Here is a 24,457-nt window from a genome sequence, read left to right as displayed (position 1 = left end):
TATGTGATCTAATAGCTAGAAATATACATTGCCATCTCCTTTTGCATAAATTAGGCAGTGATAAATACCAGCACAATGTATAATATAGGAAATCACTGTAGTCATTTCCTTGTGATATACCAAAGTAAAATGCTACAGATCATTCCATAGTGATTCTGTGCTTAAATATATATACAGAGGATTTGTATGTAGGAACAATGATTTTAAAACAGCATAAACAATAATATTTCTGAAATGCTAAAAGTAAGAAGAGAGAAGAAATAAAACAATTTATTCTTCATTGGTTCTCTGGTAAAAATATTGGGGATGGATTTTTTTATTTTAAACTGCAGTCACATCAATGTATTTGAGGAAAGTATCTTTCTCACAACATCCTTAAGTGCTTGTTTAACCTGCTGGTTCCTTAAGGTATAAATAAATGGATTCAGCATAGGAGCGACAGAGGTATTGAGCATAGCTACCCCTTTTGTCAATGCAACCCCTTCCTTGGCTGATGTTTTCACATACATGAAGATGCAGCTTCCGTAAGAGAGAGAGACAACAATCATGTGGGAGGAGCAGGTTGAGAAAGCCTTTTTTCTTTGTTGGACTGAGGGGATTCTCAGAATTGTCCTGAGGATGTAAGAGTAGGAGAGAATTACTAACGTCAAAGTGGACATAAGCGTAAGCACAGCTAAAACAAAGCTCATGAGCTCCAGAGTACTGGTGTCTGTGCAAGAGATCTGCAGTAAAGGAGCAGAATCACAGGTGAAGTGGTCAATGACATTGGAGTCACAGAAATCCAGCTGCAGTCCCATGGTCAGCGGAGGGAAGATCACCAAGAAGCCAGCCAGCCAAGAGCCGACTACAAGCTGGCAGCAGATCTTGTTACTCATGATGGCTGTATAATATAGAGGTTTACAGATGGCCACATAGCGATCATAGGACATAGAGGCCAGAAGGAAAAATTCTGTTGAACCAAGGAAGATAAAGAAAAACACCTGAGCTACACAAGCATTGTAGGAAATAGATTTGTCTCCAGTTAGGATGCTGATCAAAAATCTAGGGTTACAGACAGAAGTAAATGAAATTTCTAAGAAGGAGAAATTCCTGAGGAAGAAATACATAGGGGTCTTTAGGTGGGAATCCAGTAGCGTGAGAACAATGATAGTGAGATTTCCAGTAACACTCAGGACATATGTGAGAAATAAAAAGAGGAAAATCACAACCTGAACTTCTGGATTATTGGTCAGACCCAGGAGAATGAAATCTGTTACTGATGTTCTATTTCTCATTTCTGGTAGTTGATTTTTGACAGACCTTACAGTACTGGCAAAATGAAGACAGACAACAATAAATCAGTTAGGCAAGCACAAACATCTTCATCTACTTTTTCAAGTAATGATTGTATATTCACAGGAAAATAATTGGAACACTAAAAAAAAGTCCTTCTATATATACTCTCCCCCCTTACCCCAATTTTTTTATTCCTCTTATAGGTGTATCTTTTGTATTTAATGTTAATCTTATTTCTTTGAATACTGTTCTCCGTTTCCTTGCTACATGTTTACTCTGCTTCCATTTCTTACAGTTGCTGCATGGGAAGTTTGTTGATTGAATATGAATTCTTCTCATGCTTGTTTGCTAAAATACAGAGGACATCATGCTTTTCTCATGTGATCTTTCCCAGATGTAAATTTCCTATTGATAGAAATCAGTGATCAACCGAACCCTAATTAACTTTTTCTCATGAAAATTCTAATTGTTTGTTTCGGTATGTAGCAATTACTACCTCTATTAGTTTACTTATCACCAGTTCTTTACAAAAAAGAAAGGAGAGACTGAGTCACTCTAACATTGTATTATGAGTTTTTATTTATACTAACCAATGTCTTATATAAATAGTATCCATGTATGTTCAATCCACTACACATTGTATTACAGAAGTTAATGGAGTCTATGAACCCCCATCTTCAGTCTGTTTTTTTTTTTTAAGATGTCTTTCTGGAAAAATTAAATTAACTTAGTGATTTTCAGTTCACTGTTTCAAAATTCTTGATAAAATGGTCTTTAAAACTCCAGTTGAGCATCACCCTGTCTGTTTAGAAAATAGGTTCAGATTCACAAATTCTCATATCTAGAATTTCTATATGAAATATGCCTTTTACATATGTTATTTAGAGCTCTTTTGGACATCCACACTAGGAATATGTCTCAGGTCTTTTTAAGTATGAATGTGCCACTATTAGTAATGTAAGTCATGTTCCACACACTTCAGTTAATGGATAGAAATCACCATTTATAATATTTGTACTTTTCAGTTTATTGATTTAACTATTGGATATATAGAATATGGAGAGAATATAGTGAGAGAATATATTGAATAGAGAGAAAAAAAGAGAAAAGAAGAAAGCAGGACACCAGAGGGTATTATCAATGCTGTGTAATGAATAGAAGTTGAAAGAGCAGATAAAAACAAACTGAGAACACATACATTTTCTCAGAAGATTTATGATTACTGTCAAATACTGAATGCAAATGAATGTGCTCAATTGTCTTAAAATAGACAAACAGTGGGCCAATGCTTCATGGAGGAATAATTGTTTTTTACTTCTTCCCACAAAGCTTCCTGTATAAAAACCTCAATAGTTCATCTCAGCACATCTAATGGAACAGTTTCCTCATGTTTTTCCCACCTTCTTGAATGGTTATCAGGAAACATTGCACCTGCAGCCTTAACACCAAATAATCAGATAAAATTTATAAAAGAAAAACAATCCAGAATTATTATTTTGTTTAGCTGATTACGTCACAGATGGCCATTGCCATTTAGTTTCCTTAGATAAAGTAAATACAGCACCTTTAATGTGTTTTGCTATTGAAATATTTTCCTGCTTGGGAAATGCTCTTTGATATGAATTCTTAAGGACTTTTGGGAAAATAGTAATTGGGCACTAGGGAATCATACACAAGATCAACTTTGGGGAGTACATCTTAACTGGTTTATTGTGGGATGGGAATAGTGTCCCAGGATATGTTTCAGGAAATTATCCATCAGGATGATGGCCAGGTATTAGGGCCCTGGGCAAGCCGAGCAAAAATAAACCATTTCCTGTGTTTATATTCCTGTGATCCGTGTATCATTCTTAATACTGTGGGAAATCAGTTGAAAAAAATTGAAAGGAAAATGAGACAGAGAACTATTAAGGGAAAGCACCTGGTTCCAGGGCCTATAAATAATTTAAAGAATATTGAGTATTTTTGATAGATATCATTCTAGCTAAAATTTCTTAGGAAGTACTTCTTTCAACAATTTAGCTAAATGCCTAAGATACATCTACAATTATAAGCAACTCAATTTTACTTTAATATTTCTGATTATTTCCATCATATAAATATAAAACCCAAGATATAGGTTAATAATAAGTACCAAAGCTGTTCCTTACTGGTGAGCAAATTAAGCAGTTTATTCCACAGTGAATACAGTGCTAAAAGAAAAACCTCTGAAATAGTATCTTCTTGTTGAGCGTATTATATACATGAAAACTAGGATTCTTAATTGCTTTTGTATACTCAGTAGTTGTACTCCCAAAACAGGTTTAGTTAGTAATTGGATTATTAGAAACTTTGCCACCATTGTAGAGACAAATATAATAAAAAAAATCACAGTGTGGATCTTTTCATGTTAAAAAAACTGTCTTCTTGTGATATATGTAATTTTAAGCACTAGATTCCCATAAGGAAATCTTCATTTTAAGCAATAATGAACCATTTGATATTAGCATCTGCATTTCCCGCATCTGTTCTAATGGTTGAATATGCCCTTCACTTAATGGATGTACCATTATGAATCCAATCCATCCTTGTTAAGCATTTAAGTTTCCCTTTTTATAAAAATGTTAGAAAGCATAAACACACATACACATGTTGGCATTATTGACCTATTTTTTTGAGAATAAATTTCCATAGAAGGAGTTACTTATAATAACTTTGCATACTTAAAATATTTTTACATTATCTAGAGAAATGGTTGTTTTCATTTCAAACATTTATAAGAATGGCCATTTTCACATAAAAGAGCATACATAAGATAAATACTTGTAATCTTACCAATGATAGAGAATAAAATGCCCTTCTCACACACCCACCATTTAGAGTAAAGATTATATACCAAAGCAGAAAATAGCAAGGGTTGTGAGAATGTACTAAAATGAGAAACCTTGGGCATTGCTTGTAGCCATGTACAACAGTGTGACAGGTGTAGAAAACGGTATGTCATTTCCTCACATAACTAAACCTAGCATTGCCATATCATTCCACAATTCCACTTCTGGATGTATATCCAGGAGAATCAAAATCAGAATCTCAAAGAGATATCTGCTCTCTTGCGTTCATTGAAGCCTTATACACAACAGAAAAGATATGGCAACACTGAAGTGTACATTGATAGGTGAACAGATAAAGAAAATGTGGCAGACATACACAATGGAATAGTGTTCAGCCATAAATAAAGGATATTTTGACACATTCTGTATTATCAGTGAAACTAAAGGCATGCTAATTTTAATACACTAGTCAAAAAAGGATAACTACTATATGATTCTGCTTATATTAGGTACCACGATAGACAAAATAATAGAAATAGAGAATAGAATGGTGGTAGGGAGGGACTGAGGGGAGGAAATCTGCTATAGGACATTGTGCTTATGGTTGACAATACTGCACTGTGTGCTTAAAATTTGTTAAGAGGTTGTGTTTTGTATTGTTTTGAGAACAGTATTTTAAAAGGGGCCCTTTTATGTCTTCTTTTGGGAAACTCCACAGGCAGCTGCAGTGAAAGGGAGAGGCAGGAGGCACTAAAACATTTATAACCCAGGCTCTGTGCCGTCAAGCAACCCCCAGCACCATCTGAGCATCTTGAGGTGTCAGCAGCAGTCGGCAGGGGAGGGCAGGTGCTGGAGTGTCAGCAGCCAAGGCCATTTCTGATTGGATGCCTGCCCAAAAGTACCCTGTCAAGCCTCATAAGATGATATCGAAGAAAAAGCCTGTGATTAGTTTAGGATAGGATATTCTATCAGAAAGTATTTTATGGTTACTGAGAGAGGAACACTGTTTTCTCAATTTGGAGGGCCATACCTAACATGAAATAAATTATATGTGCTACCATAAAGTGCTCCTAGGTGTTGGTGTGCATGCTTTGTTGGGAAAGCATAAATTATTTTAGGAGCTCTGACCAATGGAGGACCTAGTAGTTGGGCAGTGTTGTGTATAGAAAGAGAGCTGAACTGTGATGTAGATCTTAATTTGCATGGATTCACTGAGTCCCTTGGAAGAATTCCCTTGCTTTCCTGGGTTTTACAAGTGAGAGTGTTGGATGATATCAGGGGTACAAACAAATCTCATCTCATAGGCCAACTCTTAAGGTGCTGGGAAGGATTCTGAGGTCATGTCTTTACTCTTCGAGAAATAATTATGCAACTCATTTACAATTCTGGTCAGTGGCCTCTTTTATTTTTATTTTCAGTTCCTCCTTCTACCATGTGTTGTGGTAAGTGAATTATCTGTATGTAATAAACTACAGTATTTATTAATACACAAACCCACAAATACTTTAAATGAATAGTTTATGCAATTAAGGTTACATATCCAATAAAATATTAATAGAATCTTGAGAATATTTTGAAGGCACAACTCATAGAACTTTGTATAATTTTTCAGTAATTCCTCCCATAGTTAAAATATATATTTGGGTTAGCTGTTCTCTTATGAATATTTGCTAATAAATACTGTATCCTATAAATTTAAAAATAAGAGTTTGTATGTATCATACAGTATCATAATTATATTAGTATCCATATTCATACTTTTGCTTTGTCATTTTATTGCTTTGTCAGAATTTAGAATATTTTAACCTTATATTATTTCTATTTGCCTCCCATTGTTATGATATTTGTATTGCAGAAGTATTTTAGTAATCAGATTTGTGAAAACCTTACTGTTTTCTTTATTTTTGCTAATTTTCAAGTTACCTCCATTTTTTGTTATTTTTCCACATACTGAGTTCTTTAATATTTAATTTTCAGACTCTTGAATTTCACATTTAATTTCAATATTTCCATTTCCACTAATTAAATAGTTTGAGCTACTTAGAGTGATTGTTTGGAGACAACCAAGTCTAGTGTTTTTTCTTTGAACTGACCTTAGTATTTGAGTACCAGTAAAACAGGGTGCTTTGATTCCTATGTGCAATGTTAAATAGGTGAGTAAAAATCCTGCACTGATTTTCAGTGACTTTGCAATGGGTGGTGTTTTTGTGATTTCCTACCTCTGTCTATTTTCTGATAACATATCTAACAAATAAAAAAATAAAGTCACTGCATTGACTCTAAAACAAGTCTTCCCCAATAACTCTGTTCATAGCATCAGGGGAGAAGATCCCCCTTCCCAGAAATGGTCTCTCACAATTCCAATTATTGCTTAACAAAAGGTAAATAATTTGAAAAGGTAGAGTTAAATATTTCTGATGGAGCATAGTTGATAGAAAAATAACCTGACAACCTGAAATAACCCATTTTTACAAGATCATTGTTAATCAGCTGTGTTTTCCCTATAACCATTCTGAATATCTGATTCAATAGACTAACACAGGAAGAGTAGGGAGGAGACATTGCTCATTGCTAGAAGTAACCATAAAGCATAGTTTTCAAAACACTGAAGTTAACTTCCATTCTATTAGTTAACTGTGGGTTGCTGTTAATTTTGTTTTGGATCATTTATTTTTATGTAGCATTGGAATAGGTTTTCTAGATCTTGCTACTGAACTTTTAAAGTAAGGACTAATACTTAAAGTCACACATGGTTGACATGTGTGAAACAAATCACTATATGGACTTGGGGAAATGAAAGAAGAGAAAAATGGTAAAGAATACAGTGAAGTACATTTGAATGGTGAAAATGAAATGAAAAAGTAGCCATATAATGATTATGAAATCTTTGATGACCCTACTTAGATTTTTGTCCTCCTTTCCTTAAATAGTTCTTTTTTTTTTCTTAAAGCATTTATCACTTATTGAAGCTCTTAGTAGTTTATTCTTCTATTATGCTGGCTGTGGCTAGAAGGAAGCTCTACAGCGGCAGGAACTTTTTTGTGCTTTATTCTCCTAGGTATGCCTACCACTTAGAACAGTGATTTGATTTGTCTCTTTTGTCTGTAGTTTCAGCTACAGATTTCATAAAGATTAGTACTTGTTTGGGAACATTTTTTTGGTGAATTCTTTAAGGGCTTGTTTCACCTGCTGGTTCCTTAAGGTGTAAATAAAGGGATTCAGCATGGGAGCCACAGAGGTGTTAAGTACTGCTACACCTTTGCTCAAAGCCACACCTTCCTGTGCAGATGTCTTTACATACATGAAAATGCAACTGCCATAAGAAATGGAAACCACAATCATGTGGGAGGAGCAAGTGGAAAAGGCCTTTTTCCTTTGCTGGACTGAGGGGATCTTCAGAATTGTTCTCAGGATGAGTGTGTAGGAGAGAATCACCAAGGCCAAAGTTACCATGAGTGTGAATACTGCTAAGAGAAATGCCATAAGCTCTAAGCTCTAGAAACTTTGTCTGTGCAAGCCATCAGCAGCAGAGGAGAAGAGTCACAAGCGAAGTGGTCAATAATGTTGGAGTCACAGAAATCCAGTTGGAGTATCATAATCCCTGGGAGAAAGATAACCAGGAAACCAGCTAGCCAGGAGCTGGTTACAAGCCGGTTGCAGACTCTGTCACTCATGACAGTTATGTAATGTAGAGGTTTGCAGATAGCCACATAGTGGTCATAGGACATTACAGCTAGAAGGAAAATCTCTGTGGCCCCCAGAAGGATTAAAAAAATATCTGTGTCATGCAAGCATTGTAGGAAATGGTTGTGTCTCCCGTAGCAATGCTGATCAGAAATCTAGGAATACAGGCTGTTGTGAACGAAATTTCTAAGAAAGAGAAATTCCTGAGGAAGAAATACATGGGAGTCTTGAAACAAACATTTGATAATGTTAACAGGATGATGGTCAGGTTTCCACCTACACTCAATAAGTACATGAACAACATAAAGAAGAATATCACAGCCTGTACCTCTGGGTCATCTGTAAATCCCAGAAGAATGAATTCTCTAACTGATGTCTTATTCAGCATGGCTAAACTCTGAATTCTGCAAATCTGACAAGAATAAGAGTGATGTCAATCTCTGATGTGAATTCAAATACATTTGTAGTGTTCTTGTTCTGTACAAACAACAATAAAACATGCATTAACAAATGACAAGATAGTTATCTATCAGAATATCAAACTTATATCAGAATTTGGTAGGAAAAAAACTGATCTGTTTACTACTTTAAAAAATAGTGGATTTTAATCTCACTTTTGATAATGCCCTGCTATGTATTTTTGGTTACTTATTCAACATGCAGAAACCTGTTTTTTCAACTCATAAAAATGGGTAACAATGATAAATACTTAGCTTACTTCATTGTGGAAGTAATCATTTGGACAGATTAAATAAGCTATTGAAATACACAGTATTTTTGAAAACTTAATGCCCATATCATTTCATATGCTAATATTGCCATTGGAAAACGTATTTTGGATATCAGAATGCAGTCTTTTCCAAATAAGTCTTGGTTCCTATTTGTTGCTCTGAGGGGAGTGGGTTCTTCATCCAAGCAAGTTCACTATAAATTCAGTGAGACCTAACAATAGAACAATAGGGGTAAGAAGGGGCTTATACCAAGCTTTATTCTCTTAGCAGTAGGTGGAGCACAAGACTCCCTTCTGCCTAAGTCTTTGGCTCAGGCTTAAGCCTCTGCTCCCCAGGTACTGACTGGTGGCTCTCTCTTTGCTTCCTCCTGCTTCCCAGCATGGAGCTCTGCACCTTCCCTCGCCCCTTCCTTGCTAGGGGGATCCGTGGCTTCACTCTGCCAACTTCTGCTCTCTCCTGCTTCCCAGCACAGGGTTCTACTACTTCTGCTTTCTACTCCCTCTGCCCTTCCCCCAGGGGATACTTCTGTGACTGACAGTTTGCTCTGGCAGCTCTTCTTAAAGCAATTACCAGCTATGAGCAGTTTTCTTCCAATGAGTATGCAAGCAGGCTAAGTTATGTATACAGTGGGCAATATTAGAATTATTGGAGGTAAGACTCTTGGCCATGAAATTTCCATTTTCCCTACACTATTCATAGTAAAAACTTAAATAGAAAATATGGTATTTATGATCAATCCTTCCCTTTTCCCTTTGTACAAATTGATCCTTTTCTCTCCCCTTGACTAAATTTGGAACAAACACAACAACATCCTTATTAATAAATAAGGTCATTGTGTAAAAGTGTCAAGTGGACTCCTTAAATATACAGTCAATTATATCAACAATGAAAGAATTCAGATTATTACCTGTAAGATTAATTATTTCAGGCAATTTTTACATGACAGCCAATATCAAGCTCTTCTTTCAAAAATAATGTGACAGTTTTCTTGTTTATCAAAGTAGTGTTTATCAAACACAGCTTGATTTTCATGCATCACTTATACACATAATTTTTCAATAAATATATCAGAAACATTTTTGGAGATTTATAACAATTTGAAAAAATATTTTCTCTAGCATATTTTCTTGGTAGAATACAATATATGAACCTATAAAGTACAAACTATGTTTGTTGACAATGTTACTAATAAGACTTCTAAACAACATTAGGCTATTAGTAGTTAAGATTTTGGGGACTGAAAAGTTATGCGTGGATTTCAACTGCATAGGGGTTCGTTCATCTAGCTCTCACATTGTTCAAAGGTCAGCTGTATATTGGAAAGAAGATAACAGCAATAATAAAAAAAAGTATTCATAAAACAAAATACAAATTTTATTGTCATTGATTATTATTATTATCATTATGGTTCATATTATTGCAAATATCTAAATAAGCTTTACCCTGTTCCCAGAAATGTTTTGGTAGGTCCTATTGGAGATTCCTTTTGCAGATGAGGAAATTCAGGTAGAGAAGTGTTAACTAACTCTCCCAAGGTCACATAAGCAGTACATGCAGATAGGGAGCATCCATTCCACTGCACCATTCCTAGTGATTAACACAGATTCTGATTGAATTTTGTTTAATGAATTAAAGACAAGTTAATGACTGAATAATAAGTATGCAAAGCAGACCAGAGTTGGCCTCAAAACCCAGAGATTTCTTAGCTGTATGTACCTATGCCTCATAGTAGCAGTGTGTGTCAACAAAATGGAAACTTTAAGTGGAGAATTTTGTAATTTCAGAGGGGTAGATACTACAGGCATGGTTCAGCATGGTGCACTGATACCAGTATAGTAGTCTCCTTATCTGTCATTATGCTTTCTGGGGTTTTAGTATCCGTGGTCATCCCTGTCCAGAGCAGAACAATCCTCCTTCAGATGTATAGTCACAAAGTTAATAGCAGCTTAATGCTCTATCTAACACAAAGCCTCCAGCATTCATCTCACTTCATGTCATCATATAGGCATTTTCTCATCTCACATCATCACAACAAGGAGAAGGATGTGTACAGTACATCAGATATTTTGAGACAAGGAGAGAGGGGGAGAGACCACAATCAGCTAACTTATTATAGTGTATTGTTATAATTGTTCTATTTTATTATGAGTTTTTGTTATTAATTCCTACTTACCTAATTGATAATTTAACGTTTTTCATAGGTGTGTATGTGTGGGGAAAACATAGTATGTCTAAGTCTCTGTAGTATCCCCAGTTCTGGGCATTCACTATGTGTCTTGAAACATATGCCTCAAGGGTGAGCTGGGACTGTACTGGAAAGAGAGAAACCAGATTGTCAGTGATTGAGTGAATGATGAGTGTAGTCTGTCTAACAGAATCATGTGGGGGATGTTAGGAGTGTGCAGATGCCAATGGCATGAGTAAGGCACCCTGTAGCTTCTGTAACTATACTTGGTCATTCAAGACCAGGTCTGGCTCAACAAGGCTACCTGGATGCAGGTGTGACACATTCTGACCTCCTCTGTGCCAGCTTTAGGAAGCTATAGGCAGAGAAAACAATGTAAGACATGACAAAATGCCGCCATGATGAATTTCACAAAGAGTAATTGAGTCCTGTGATTTATAAATATGAACTAACAATGTGGACTAAGAGAAAATATACTAACATTTATGATAGTCATGGATGGATCCAAGTCATAGTTTAAGCCTAAATATTTTTCTGATGATCTGTAATGAGAGAAACAATGTTTTAGATTTAAAAGGGTATCTTTGTTTTCACACATTTTATAAAACGAATTCACATTTGTACCCTCACTATTTAAAACTTAAAGATTTTGTTCAGACCTTCCTTGTCAGATTCTTCCTTGTCTCAATTTCTCAATCAAAGATCTAATCTGTAAAGATAGGAAAATCCAATGAGCATACTTCCCCAAATTTTTCATTTGGGAATTTAAATGAGGCACACTTTATGGTTTTTCTTAGAATGCTCAGGGATACAGGTTTTCCAAAAATCTTCTCTTTAAAAGAACCATATACATTTTACATGTTTTTGAGTATAGCATTGTAGAAGAGCTTAATTTTGAGGGAAACGTACTAGAAATCCCCCTAGAGACAGGACAATTAGTGCATGTGCAGTGCAATTAATTTTCACAACACTTTTTAATTGGGTTCCTTTGGGAGCCAATAAGTATTGGAGAAATATAGAATTCTAACAATAACATTAGACTTTTCATGAAGGAAAGGGATTGACTGATGAAAAAATATTTCTTCCTTGATTATTTTCCAAATTATCCTTCTGATGATTATTTTCAAAAAGACAGACTCTCACAGGCTCTCTTGTAAGTTTCAATATGAATTATGAGTTCAATATTTAATTGGGACCCAGAAGAAATTCCAAACTCGTTGAATTTATAGAGCAAACAAGTATGAAATACTTTTTTTGAGTACAGCTGAGGTTCTCTTTGGGGAAGGCCATGCATTTTCAGTTGGGTGATTTAGCAAAGTATTACAGATTTCTTAAAATAAACGTGCATACATGGATTTAGAGAGAATACATAAGATGTGTGACCCAATGGTGATTATTTTATAGTTTAATTTTAGTTAGGTGATATCAGCAAAATGGATTCCCGTCTTTGATTAATGGTGTCTTGGGAATGCCAGGCCAAGTTGTCTATGCTCTAACACAGCTGTTAGCTCTCATAACAGGGAGATGTTTTTAGGGCTGAAAGTAATGGGTATGGTAAATAATGCTCTCTTTTTATCAGGTAATAGTCAAGTCAAAATAAGATCTATAGCCTGAGTTTCTCTGGAGAAATCATCTCACTCCTACATCAGTATTAACCAGGACATCCCTGACCTTGGAACAGTGGATACACTCAGTGATGATATTCAGTTGAATTTGATTTTTTGCTTGCTTGCTTTCTCTTTGCTTCCCTTTCTTTTTTTTTTTATAGAGTCACATTAAAGAAAGGGTATTGAACTAAATCTATGAAAAAAAACCACTTGGAAAATGTATTTCTGTTCATTATTTTAGAGTCACCACCTCATGACAGATTCATAAAATTCAAAGAAGAAAACATAGGAAAGAGACCCTTGACATTGGTCTTGGTGACAGTTTTTGGATATAACACCAAAAACACATGCTGCAAAATAAAAAATAAAGACATAGGACTTCATTGAACAAAAAGTTTCTGCCAAGCAAAAGAAGCAACCATCACAATGAAAAGGCAACGTACAGAATGGGAAGAAGTATTTGCAAATAAATACAAAGTATATAGAGAAATCATAAAAGTCATAGCAAAGAAACAAACAATACAATAAAGAAAAACAGAGAAACTGAGTACACATTATTCCAAAGGCCTACAAAAGGCTGTTTCATGAAAAGGTGCTAAACATAACTAATCAGAGGAATGCAAATGGAAACCACATGAGTTATCACCTGACACCTGTTAGAATGGCTATTATCAAAAAGACAAGAAAAAAAAAGCATTGGAGAGGATGTAGAGTAAACAGACCCTTGTGTACTATCGGTGGCTGTGTAAATAGGTATAGCCACTGTGGAAAACTGTATGAAGGGTCTTCAAAACACTAAAACTGAACTACCACATGATCCTGCAATTCCACTCCTAGGTATTTATCTGAAAGCAATAAAAAGAATAATTCAAAAAAATATCTCCACCCCCATGTTCATTGCAGTATTATTTATAATATCCAAGACATAGTTACAACCTAAGTGCCCATGGATGGATAAATGGGTAAAGAAAATATCACACACACACACACACACACACACAATGGAACATTGTTTAGCTCTACAAAAGTGTGAAATTGTCATTTGTGACAGTACAGATGGACCTTGAGGAAACTCTCAACAAAATGGGAATAGTGGATACATGCCTCAACATGATAAGGCCATATATGACAAACCCTTAACTAACATCATACTTAGTGGCAAAAGATTAAAGCTTTTCCTCTAAGAGCAGGAACAAGACAAGGATGTTCACTCTCACCCCTTTCATTCAACATAGTATTAGAGGTCCTAGCCATGGCAATCAGGCATGATAAAGAGATAAAAAGCATCCAAATTGGTTTGAAAGAATTTAAACTGTCACTATTTGCAGATGACATGATACTAAATACATAAAACCCTAAAGACTCCACCAAAATACTATTAGAACTAATAACTGGAATTAACAAAGTTGCAGTTTACAAAATTAACACACAGAAATCTGTGGTGTTCCTTTACACTTGCAACAAAATAGTAGAAAGATAAATTAGGAATGCACTTCCATTTACAATTGCATCAAAAAGAATAAAATACCTTGGCATAAACCTAACCAAGGAGGTGACAGACCTGTACTCTGAAAACTAAAAGACGTTGATGATAAAAATAAAAGAAGATATAAATCAATGGAAATATTTTCCATGCTCATGGATAGGAAGATTTAATATTGTCAAAATATCCATCCTGCCCACAGCAATTTACAGATTCGATGCAATCCCTATCAAAATATCAAAGGCATTTTTCAATGAACTAGAGCAAATAATCCTAAAAACCACAAAAGACCCTGAAGAGCCAAAGCAATACTGAGAAACAACAGCAAAATAGGGCTATTACACTCCCTAACTTCAAGCTAAACTACAAAGCTAAAGTAATCAAAATCACATGGCACTGGCACAAGAACAGAGCCATAGCTTAATGGAACAGAAAAACTGTCCAGTTATAAAACGACACACATGTGACCGTTTAATATATGATAAAGGAGCCATGAATATACAATAGGGAAAAGACAGTCTTTTCAATAAATGGTGTCTGGAGAATTAGACAGCTACATGCAAGATAATGAAACTGAATTACACTGTTTAACTCTGTAATAAAAAGTAAACTTGAAATTAATTAAAGACCTAAATAAGACATGAAATGATAAGCCTCTTAGAAGAAAAGATAAGCAAAAATCTCTTGAACATAAGCATGACCAATTTTTTTTCTGGACACATCTCCTCAGTCATGGAAACAAAATGAAAAATGAACAAGTGAAACTGTATCAAACCAAATCTTTTTTACAGTAAAGGACGCCATCAGCAGAATAAAAGGTGATCGACAGTATGAGAGAATATATTTGTAATTGATTGGTCCAATAAGGGTTTAACATCCAAAATATACAAAGAACTCATATGACTCAACACCAAAAAAACCCAAATAACCAAATTAAAAAATATCCAGAGGATCTGTATGTACATTTTTCCAAGAGACATACAAGTCGTCAACAAGCACATTTAAATATGCTCTACACCACTAATCATCAAGTAAATGCAAATTAAAACCACAATGTGATATCACCTTGCCCCAGTTATAATGGGCACTATGCAAAAGACAAGAAATAACAAGTGTTGGTGAGGATGTGGAGAAGAGGGAACCCACCTACACTGATGGTGGGAATGAAAATTGGTGCAGCCATCATGTAAAGTAGTAATGAGTTTCCTCATAAAACTAAAAACAGAAATACTATAGGACCCTGTATCTCTATTTCTAGGAATTTGCCCAAGGAAAACAAAATTTCTGATTCAAAAAGATATTTGTACCCTATGTTTATTGCCATATTATTTATAATACAATGATATGGAAGCAAACAAAGTGTCTATCAATAAATAAATGGATAAAGAAGATGTGGTACATATATACAATGTAATATTAGTCAGCCAAAAACAGAAAGAACTCCTGCATTTGCAACAACATGGATGGACCTAGAGGGTATTGTGGTAAATGCAATAAGCCAGGTAAAAAAAGATAAATGCTGTATAATTTCACAAATCTGTGGAATCTAAAAACAAAGCAAAACAAAATGAACAAAATAGCAGTCTAATCAAAGACACTGAGAATGCACTGGCTGTTACTAGGGGGGAGTGAGGTGGTTGGAGGGGATAAAGGACCACAAAGGTCTCAATCTTAACATAAGTTGGTAACTGGAATGACAGGGAAGCCTGGAAAATATATTCAAAGGTTCTGTAACATCTTTATTGACAGATAGTAACAGCACTTGTTGTGGTGAGGATTTAATAATATGTGTAACTGTTGAATCACAGTGTTGTTTAATTGAAGACAATATAATATTGTATACCAACTATACTTCAACTTAAAAAAAATCTTATAGCCTTATGGGGTTTCCCTTGTTTGTAACTCATTGCTTTCCTCTCGCTCATTTTAAGATTCCCTCTGTCTTTGATTTTGGTCATGTTAATTATTACGTGTATTCCTGTGTGCCTCCTTGGGTTCATCTTGTTGGGGGGTCTCTATGCTTCCTGGATCTGGAAGTTTGTTTCTTTCCCCAGATTAGGGAAGTGTTCAGCTGTTATTTTTTTTAGATAGGCTTTCCATCTCTTTCTTTCTTCTTCTGGGGCTCCTATAATGCAAATGTTGGTATGTTTGTTCTTGTCCAAGAGGTCCCTTAATCTATCCTCATTTCTTTTTCTTCTCTTTTCTTTCTGTTGTTCACCTTGAGTGCTTTCTATTACCCTGTCTTCCAAACTGCTGATCCTTTCTTTTTCATTCTCTAACCTGCTGTTGATCCCCTCTAGCGTATTTTTCATTTCATATTGTATTCTTCATCTCTGATTTTTTTCTTTTTCATTTTTTCCATCTCTTTGTTGAAGTCCTCCCTGAGTTTATTCACTCTCCTTTCAAGTGCAATGAGCATCTTTATAACCATTACTTTAAACTATTTATCCTGAAAATTCCTTAACTTTGTTTCATTTAATTATTTTTCTGAAGATTTGTAATGATGTTTGTTTCAAGAATATTCCTGTTTCTGTCTCCTTATTTTTTTGGCTTTCTGTGTTTGTTCTGTAGGTTAAGTGAATTGGCTTGCTTTTCCAGTCTTGCAGGCACAGCCTTGCGTAGGAACATCCCCTTGGTAGACTGCGTGTGACTATTAGTTTTGGGCAGCTAGCTGGAGGACGGTGGTCATGGGTTCTGGTGGCCCAGTGTCAGGGCTTGTACTGTGTGGGCTGAGGATATCTCAGGTATGCACCAACTTGTACTATGCTCATGAGGCAGCCAGTGTCAGAGGTATGCAGTAAAGGGGTCTCCTGTGGGCATCAGGCTGAGATCTTGCTAGCAATGTGTCCCCCATTAGAGGGGCATAGTCCAGACATCTTTTGGGTTGCCACCTGCTCTTGCCTCACTGTTTGGGTGGAAGGTGAAGTAGGATGTGTCTCTGCGGGCTCCTGATTAGTTACCCAGCTTGGGCTTTCCTGCTGGGGCAACTTGTGGAGGTGAGACGTGGTTCAGTCTCCTGGGTGGGTGCTGGTCAGTGTGGCACTAATAGGGTGGCTGGGGATGGATGGGGCTTCAGATGGATGAATATTTTGGGAACCACACTTGTACCACCTTGGTAAGACTTGTGGATCTCTGTCATATGTGTTTGGGTGCAGACAGGTTCTAGGAGTCCACACTGCTTAAGTATCTAGCTGGTATGTGTGCCCTGACCCTGTTCCAATCCACACTTCAGTATGTGGGGGAAATGTAAACAGTGGGGTTCGCCATACTCCCTTCTTACCTATCCACATGCAAGAGGAACATAAACAGTGGCAGTCATCAGTACCTCTGGTCTCAAAAAGTGTTCTACCAGTTTCCTTTCAGTTTAGCAGGTGCTTTAGTTCTGAAAATCAGTTTCCCTCTCAAATAGTGAGTGAGATTGCCTTTTAAACCCTTTAAACCACATCATTTTTTATGTGTCCAGGTCAATTGCATCTCTGTTCTTGTCCCTCAGTGATATCCCTCAATGGGTAGGACTGATTTGGGTGTAGGATTCCATCTATTACCATGTCTCTGTCTATTCTGCAATTGTTTACATGTTCTTTTTATCCTTTATTTTGCAGAAGATGTTCATTCAGTTCTTGGTTCTTCCTCAGGGTGAATTGTTCTGTGTGTCGGTATAGACTCTGTGTGTGTGTGTGGGTGTGTGTGTGTGTGTGTAAGGATATGGTTACAGTTGTGTCTACGTTGCCATCTGGATCCACCTCCTCTCTCACTGTTGTTTGAGTTTGGGTTTCCTTTTAATAACCATGCTGAACACCATCTTGTATGTTCATTGACCATGGTCTATGCTCTTTTGTGAAAGGCCACTTCAAGTCATTGGTGAAATATTTATTGGGTTGCCTTTACTTTGTAGACATGCAGGGGTTCTTTCAATATACTGGAAGGAGTCTTTTGAGTTTTTAAGCTCCTTGATTTTCAAAGTTTTAGTACTTTTTTTATTGAGGTGCAAATTACATAAATGAAATGCACTGATTTCACTTATACAATCCAATGAGCTTTGATAAATGTTTATTTCTGGATGTTACTGTTTCTATGCATTTTTTAGCTTTAATACTTACAAATGAATTTAAAAATAATAACTGCTTATTGAATTTTATACCTAATTTATTGATAATTTTTTAATTTCAATGTGTCCATATGAGGACTAATATTTTTACATTTTCTAAAATTAAATATGTACCACATCTGTCAGACTGTTCACCTTTTCATTCCTAATATGATTTTTTAATGCCTACCTTTTGAGTTGCATTTAGGTAATTACTTTCTATCCTTTCCTGTGTTATAATTTGAAAACTTTTCCTGTTTTTAAAAATTGTGATAAAATACAGTTGAGAAAAGAATGAAGTTCTGACCTATGCTACAACATTGGTGAAACTTGAGTATATTAGCCTGTGTTAAGCTGCTTAGAGAAAGAGAAATAATGCAGGGCTTGGAGCGGTCTCAGTCTTAAAAACAGAAGGTAGAATGGGAGTTATCAGTGCCTGGGAGGAGGGCAGAATGGGGAACTATGGTTTAGCAGGCATATAGTTTGAGTTTTATAAAATCAAAAGATTTATAGAGATGGATGGTGGTGATGGTTCCACTACTTTATGAATATATTTAAAAACTCTGAAATGTGCATTTGAAAATGGCTAATATGGCAAATTAATTACATATTATGCATATTTTTCCACAATAAAATAAATTTGGGAGAAAGCATACAGTATAATATTATTTATGTAAAATTTACAGCAAAACTGGTATATATTATTTGAGGTTGTATGAGTATGTATTAAAAGTATAAAGGATAACAGAGAAACTAGCAATGATAAATTGTACAACCGATGCCACTGCAGGAGGGAAGAGATCTTAACTGGGAAAGTTATATAAGGGATTTACAATGTTTTAAAAATGTTTAATTATTTTAAGCTGAGCAGCTGATACATTATATTTTTTCATTATTACTTTTAAAAAATCAGAATATTAATTTTCTATCTTTATGTTTTATTGAAACATAGTTGATATACGATATGATATTGGTTTCTGATAAACAATAGAACAATTCAGTAATTATATATATTATAAAATGCATACCACAAGAAGTATAGTTACCAACTGTCATCAAAGTTTTTACAGAATCATTGGCTATTTTCTATGCTATACTTTTTATTCATGTTACTTAGTTATTTTATAATTGCAATTCTATACCTTTTTGTCCTTTTCACCTATTTGGCCCTTACCCCTGTTCCCATTGTTACCACCAGTTTGTTCTCTGCATATATGAGTCTACTTCTATTGTTTATTTTAGATTCCACATGTAAGTGAAAAGACATTGTATTTGCTTTCTCTATCTGACTTCCTTCACTTAGCATTATACCTTCCATGTCAACCCATGCTGTCACAAAGGGCAAGATTTCATTATTTTTAATGGCCCAATAGTATTCCTTTATCTATATGGACCACATCTTCTATATCCATTCATTTATTGATGTACACTAAGATTTCTTCCATATCTCATCTTTATCTGAAAACCATAAGATGTTGAAAGTAATTGAAAACAATACAAATAAATGGAAGTATATTCCATGTCCATGGATAGGAAAAAATAATATTGTTAAATGGCCATATTTCTCAAAGTAACCTACAGATACATTGCAACACCTATCATTATACCAATGGCATTTTTCACACAACTGGAGTAAATAACCCTGAAACTTGTATGGAAATACCAAAGACGCAAAAAACCAAAGCAGTTTTGAGAAAGAATAAAGCTGAAGGTATCACACTCCCTGATTTCAAACTATACTAAGAAGCTATATTCATTTGATTTGTACACTAATCAAAGTATTATAGTATTAGCACAAAAATAGATACATAGATCAATGGAATAAAATACAGATGATGGAGTAATGAAATAAACCCACACTTACATAGTCAGTTAATATATAGACTAAGGAGGCAAAAATATACAATGGGGAAACACAGTCTTTTGAACAAACAGTGCTGGGAAAATTGGACAGCTACATTAAAAAAATGAAACTGGACTATGGTCATATACCATATAGAAAATAAATGCCAAATGGATTCGAAACCTAAATATAGCACTTGAAAGCATAAAACTCCTAAAGAAAACATCATCAGTAAACTCTTGAAAATAGGCATTAGCAATTTTTCTGAATATGTTTCCCAAGGCAAAGGAAAGAAAACCGAAAGTAAACAAATTTTATATTTTTATGATTTTTATTCTTATTAAAATATTGTCTGATGATAGCAGTTCAAAATGTCACAAAACTCCAGCCTGTAAATTTCCATAGGCTCCAATTACAATTTGAGTTGTATACCCCTCAAATTTGGATATTGAAATCCAAATCCAGTGCCTCTGAATGTGACTGTGCTAGGAGATAGGATCATTGAAGATGTAAGAAGTTGAAATGAGGTCACTAGGGTAGGCCCTAATCCAATATGACCATGTCCTTATAGGAAGAGGATATTAGGACACAGATATGTACTGAGGGAACACCACGTGAGACACAGGGAGATGGCCCTCTGTCAAGCAGAGAGAGAGAAGTCTGAAGAATGCAACAACACATCAGCACCTTGATTTTGGACTTTCAGCTTCCTGATCTGTGAGAAAATGTATTTATGTTAAGCCAAAATAAAGTGGTATTCTGCAGGTTTGGAGTGCATTTATCTACATATATCTATATTCTAGCTCATTGTATTGCTCAAATCTTCATTTCACTTATTTATTCTTTTTTCTGCTTCTGTTTATTACTGAGAGAGATATTAAACTGAATGAAACGGCTATTTTACTTTGTAGATAAATATGCCCTGTGTGTGTACATTTATGTAGAAAGATAAAATTACATATGTATATAAAGAACCATTTGGTCTTTTTCCCTGATCCTGGCAGAGATATTCTAAATCATGGAATTTCTTGATTGATAGGGGTGTCTTTTATTACCTGGAGTATGTGCTAATAAAAAGACTTAGGATGGGACTCTAGAGAGCCTCAGACTGGGGTGGGTCATCAGAAAGATCAAATCATTAGAGGATTTGAACTTTCAGCCCTATTCACTGACCTCCCGGAAGGGTAAAAGGGGATGGAGATTAAGCAACAAAAGCCCTTGAGCAAAGAGATCTAGGAGCTTTTGTGTTGGTGAACACATCAAGGTGCTGGGGGTTGGTGTGCCAGGAGGGGTCATGGAAACTTCATGCCTCTCCATCCCCTACACCTTCAACTATGTATCTCTTCCATTTGGCTTTTCCTGACTGGAATCCTTTCTAATAAACCGGTAATAGTAAGTAGAGCACTTAAATATTGAGATGTTCAATATTTGGAAGGACAAACATCAAAAATATTTTCCATAATTTTTTCCATTTTCATGCCCATTTTTAGATTTTTCTATATTAACCTTTTTTAGTGTAATTTTAAGTAAGAAGGCTATCTTACTCATTGCATTGCATAAGCTATGTGTGAACAAATATATACAGACATGTTTCTGAACTGTCATCAGAATTTTATATTTTTACAGTTGGACTGAGTAGGTTTAAATAATTGTTTCTTTGTGTATGTAAGGACATTATCCCTTTTGGTGCTTGGCTCAGAATTTTTTATGACAAAGTAAATTGTATTTTAAATACATCAGAGACTTTGAATCAGGGACTCCAAGGAGATTTTTATTCAGTTGTTTTCAGCACTCCTGTTGCATATGGACAAAATAAACCTATTTTTTCCAGAGAAAATCAGACCTGATTACTCTTCTTCCTGAGCCAGGGAGTTTTCTTAAGTCCTTTTGCTCATTGAACTTTATTATCTTCCTGTCAGCTATCTGGGCTATACAGAAATATTCCTATTTTAATTTATAATGATATTTCTTATAAATTCAGAAACCATGTGTATATATAGAGTGAATGTAGGTTTCTATGGGCAAAGTGCTAGGAAGGCACTTAGATGATCCTATTAATATGCTTTAGTTCAACTTTGAGGCTCACTTAAGCATATATTTGAGTTATAGCCTCCTGATGAAACAATGAAGAATGTCAAAGGTAAGGCATGGGATATTTTCAAGCCCACCCTATCAGTACAGTGGGATCAGTCATTTAAAAAATCACTATGCTGGTGCAGTCTCATATACAATGTTTTGATTGACACACAGAAAATACTTCTTAATGTGTCTTTCTCTATTCTCCTTCTCTCCTTTCTCTGTCTCTGTCTCTCAATTACCAATCAGGTATCTACCTATATATTTACATCTTTTATATCTCAATTATCATGGGCAAACATTCCATTTTTTATATTTTCCCTCTTTCAGTACCAGTATTACATATGTGCAAACTTTCTGCCTCATACACCCAAGTTATGACCCATTTTGTAACATGATATCTGTACCCTCTCAATGTTTTTGGCATGTCTGTACCTGGTGGGAATTGATACTCTTCATTTAAACCTCAAAGTAACCCTATAAAGTAATATTCCTATTAACCCTACAGATTAGGAAACTGAGAGCACAGAGAGATTAAAAGACTTGACCAAGGTCCTTCACCTAGTAGATGACAGAGATGACAGAGATAGGACTTGAGCTAGACAAACTGTTCCAAGGACCATGTACTTAAACTCTCTGTGCTACTGAAATGCATATCACACTCCTTGTGATGAAGGCGAGAAAAACAAAATGTTTTGATATTCTTCAGCTCTTTATACATCTACACATGTTTTTTCAAGTTATATTAAAATAACCATGCATCAAAGCCTCCTTACTAAAGTCAGGAAATAAAGGAATAATAGAGGAATTTACAGACAGGGCTGGTGAAAGACTAATATCTGAGAGAAATCTGACTTGACCCAAAATAATGCCTAGTTCACTAGAGAGGGGAGCTGGAGAGTCTAGATAGGGCACATACACATGCCCTATAGATTTCCAATTCATCAGGCACCATAACTTAAGCAAGGGAGTTTTAGGGTTTAACTTTTGGGTACAGAACTTTTGGAACAAAGAGACTTTTTGCCCCATGAAAATATAGCTCAAAAGCAGATGATTCCTGATTCTATAGGGAAAATATCAACCAAATTGTGGACTGAAAAAAATTAATTGGAAATAGGGTTGTGAATTAAAAGAAACTAGAATATTTATAGTAATTACAGTAGTAGTAATATTCAAGAGAAACATCCCATAACCTTTGTTTCCATGTGGTACATGCCAATGGAGTTGAAGGAAGTATCTCATCAAAACCTTACTATCAAATTTCAGAAGGAAGTTCATGTGATTGGTTTTGCTTGGTATGGATAGACGCGGTCTTATTTTGTCCTATTTGACATTGTTCCTCAGATCCATTTCTGTGATTTTTATGTGAAGATTGGCTACAGATGAAGTCAGTGATGAGAAACCATTCAACGATAAGGACGTTCATCATCCTGGGACTGACAAGTGACCCACAACTAGAGATTCTGGTTTTTATCTTTTTGTTTATCACATATACATTTAGTGTAATTGAGAATCTGACCATAATTTCTCTCATCTTGTTGGATTCTCATTTAAAAACAGCTATGTATTTTTTTCTTCAAAATTTCTCTTCCCTAGAAATCTCACTCACAACGGCCTGTGTCCCCGCTTACCTGTACATCATAGCAAGTGGGAACAAAGTCATTACCATCAAAGCCTGCTTCATTCAAGTATTTTTCGTCATCCTCTTTGGAGCAACAGAGTTTTATCTCTTGGCTGTGATGTCCTATGACCGCTGTGTGGCCATCTGCAAACCCCTGCATTACGTGACCATCATGAGCAGCAGAGTCTGCAGGAACCTCATCCTCTGTTGTTGGACATCTGGCTTACTGATCATCCTTCCACCCCTTTCTTTGAGCCTTAATCTGGAATTTTGTGACTCTGTTATTGACCATTTTTTCTGTGACGCTTCTCCTATACTGAAGAATTCATGTACAGATACGTGGTTCATAGAGCAGCTGGCCATACTCTGTGCTGTGTTTACCCTCATTGTGACACTTATGTGTGTGGTTCTGTCCTACATGTACATCATTAGGACGGTTCTAAGTTTCCCCTCTTCCCAGCAAACGAAAAAAGCCTTTTCCACCTGTTCTTCCCACATGATCGTGGTTTCCCTGAGCTATGGCAGCTGCATTTTTATGTATATCAACCCTTCAGCTAAGGATGAGTTGGCCATTAATAAGGCTGTTTCCCTGCTTATTGTGTCTGGTGCCCCTTTGTTGAACCCATTCATTTATACACTCAGAAATAAGCAAGTTAAGCAGTCCTTCCATGACATGCTCAAAAGATTCCTTTCAAAGAAATACTAGATTTTCACATCAGAAATGTTATTTAAAATTTTTTTAAGTTCTTTTTGTTAGAAGGAAATTGAGCCTTGGGAAATCCAGTCGTGTAGTGTTGTAGAAAAAAAGAGAATTGAGAAGAACGTCTAAGAAAGAAGCATGACAGTACCAGCATTATGTAGATAAATATTTCCCTATATTTATGAAACTTCTGTTTTCCTCACTTACATTTCAATCAAGTCTTTTTAGTCTGGTCAAATGTACATATTTATTAGTTTGATTTGGTTCTATCTCTGCCCTCTCCTCCTTGCAAGACAGACCCATACTTTTTTCTTATTGGAATTTGATTCAATTTCCTATATTGATTTCAGGTGTA

The 24,457-nt window shown here is 35.5% G+C and overlaps 2 protein-coding genes and 1 pseudogene across 2 annotated transcripts; 1 reads left to right on the top strand and 2 right to left on the bottom strand.

Moving 5' to 3' along the window:
* Positions 1-332: 332 nt before the first annotated feature.
* On the bottom strand, positions 333-1,301 carry LOC130685123 (olfactory receptor 6C76-like). The gene has a single exon (XM_057508306.1). The coding sequence runs from the start codon at positions 1,272-1,274 to the stop codon at positions 333-335; it is 942 nt and encodes a 313-aa protein (XP_057364289.1). The 5' UTR covers positions 1,275-1,301.
* Positions 1,302-7,217: 5,916 nt separating this feature from the next.
* LOC130679309 (olfactory receptor 6C65-like) lies at positions 7,218-8,157 on the bottom strand (annotated as a pseudogene).
* Positions 8,158-23,163: 15,006 nt separating this feature from the next.
* On the top strand, positions 23,164-24,108 carry LOC118909978 (olfactory receptor 6C2-like). The gene has a single exon (XM_036880769.2). The coding sequence runs from the start codon at positions 23,164-23,166 to the stop codon at positions 24,106-24,108; it is 945 nt and encodes a 314-aa protein (XP_036736664.2).
* The last annotated feature ends 349 nt before the right edge of the window (positions 24,109-24,457 follow it).

The sequence above is a fragment of the Manis pentadactyla genome, chromosome 10 (assembly GCF_030020395.1).
Source record: "Manis pentadactyla isolate mManPen7 chromosome 10, mManPen7.hap1, whole genome shotgun sequence".
In the NCBI taxonomy this organism is placed as follows: domain Eukaryota; kingdom Metazoa; phylum Chordata; class Mammalia; order Pholidota; family Manidae; genus Manis; species Manis pentadactyla.
Note: the sequence above shows the minus strand (reverse complement) of the source record. Positions and strands in the feature narration are given on the sequence as shown.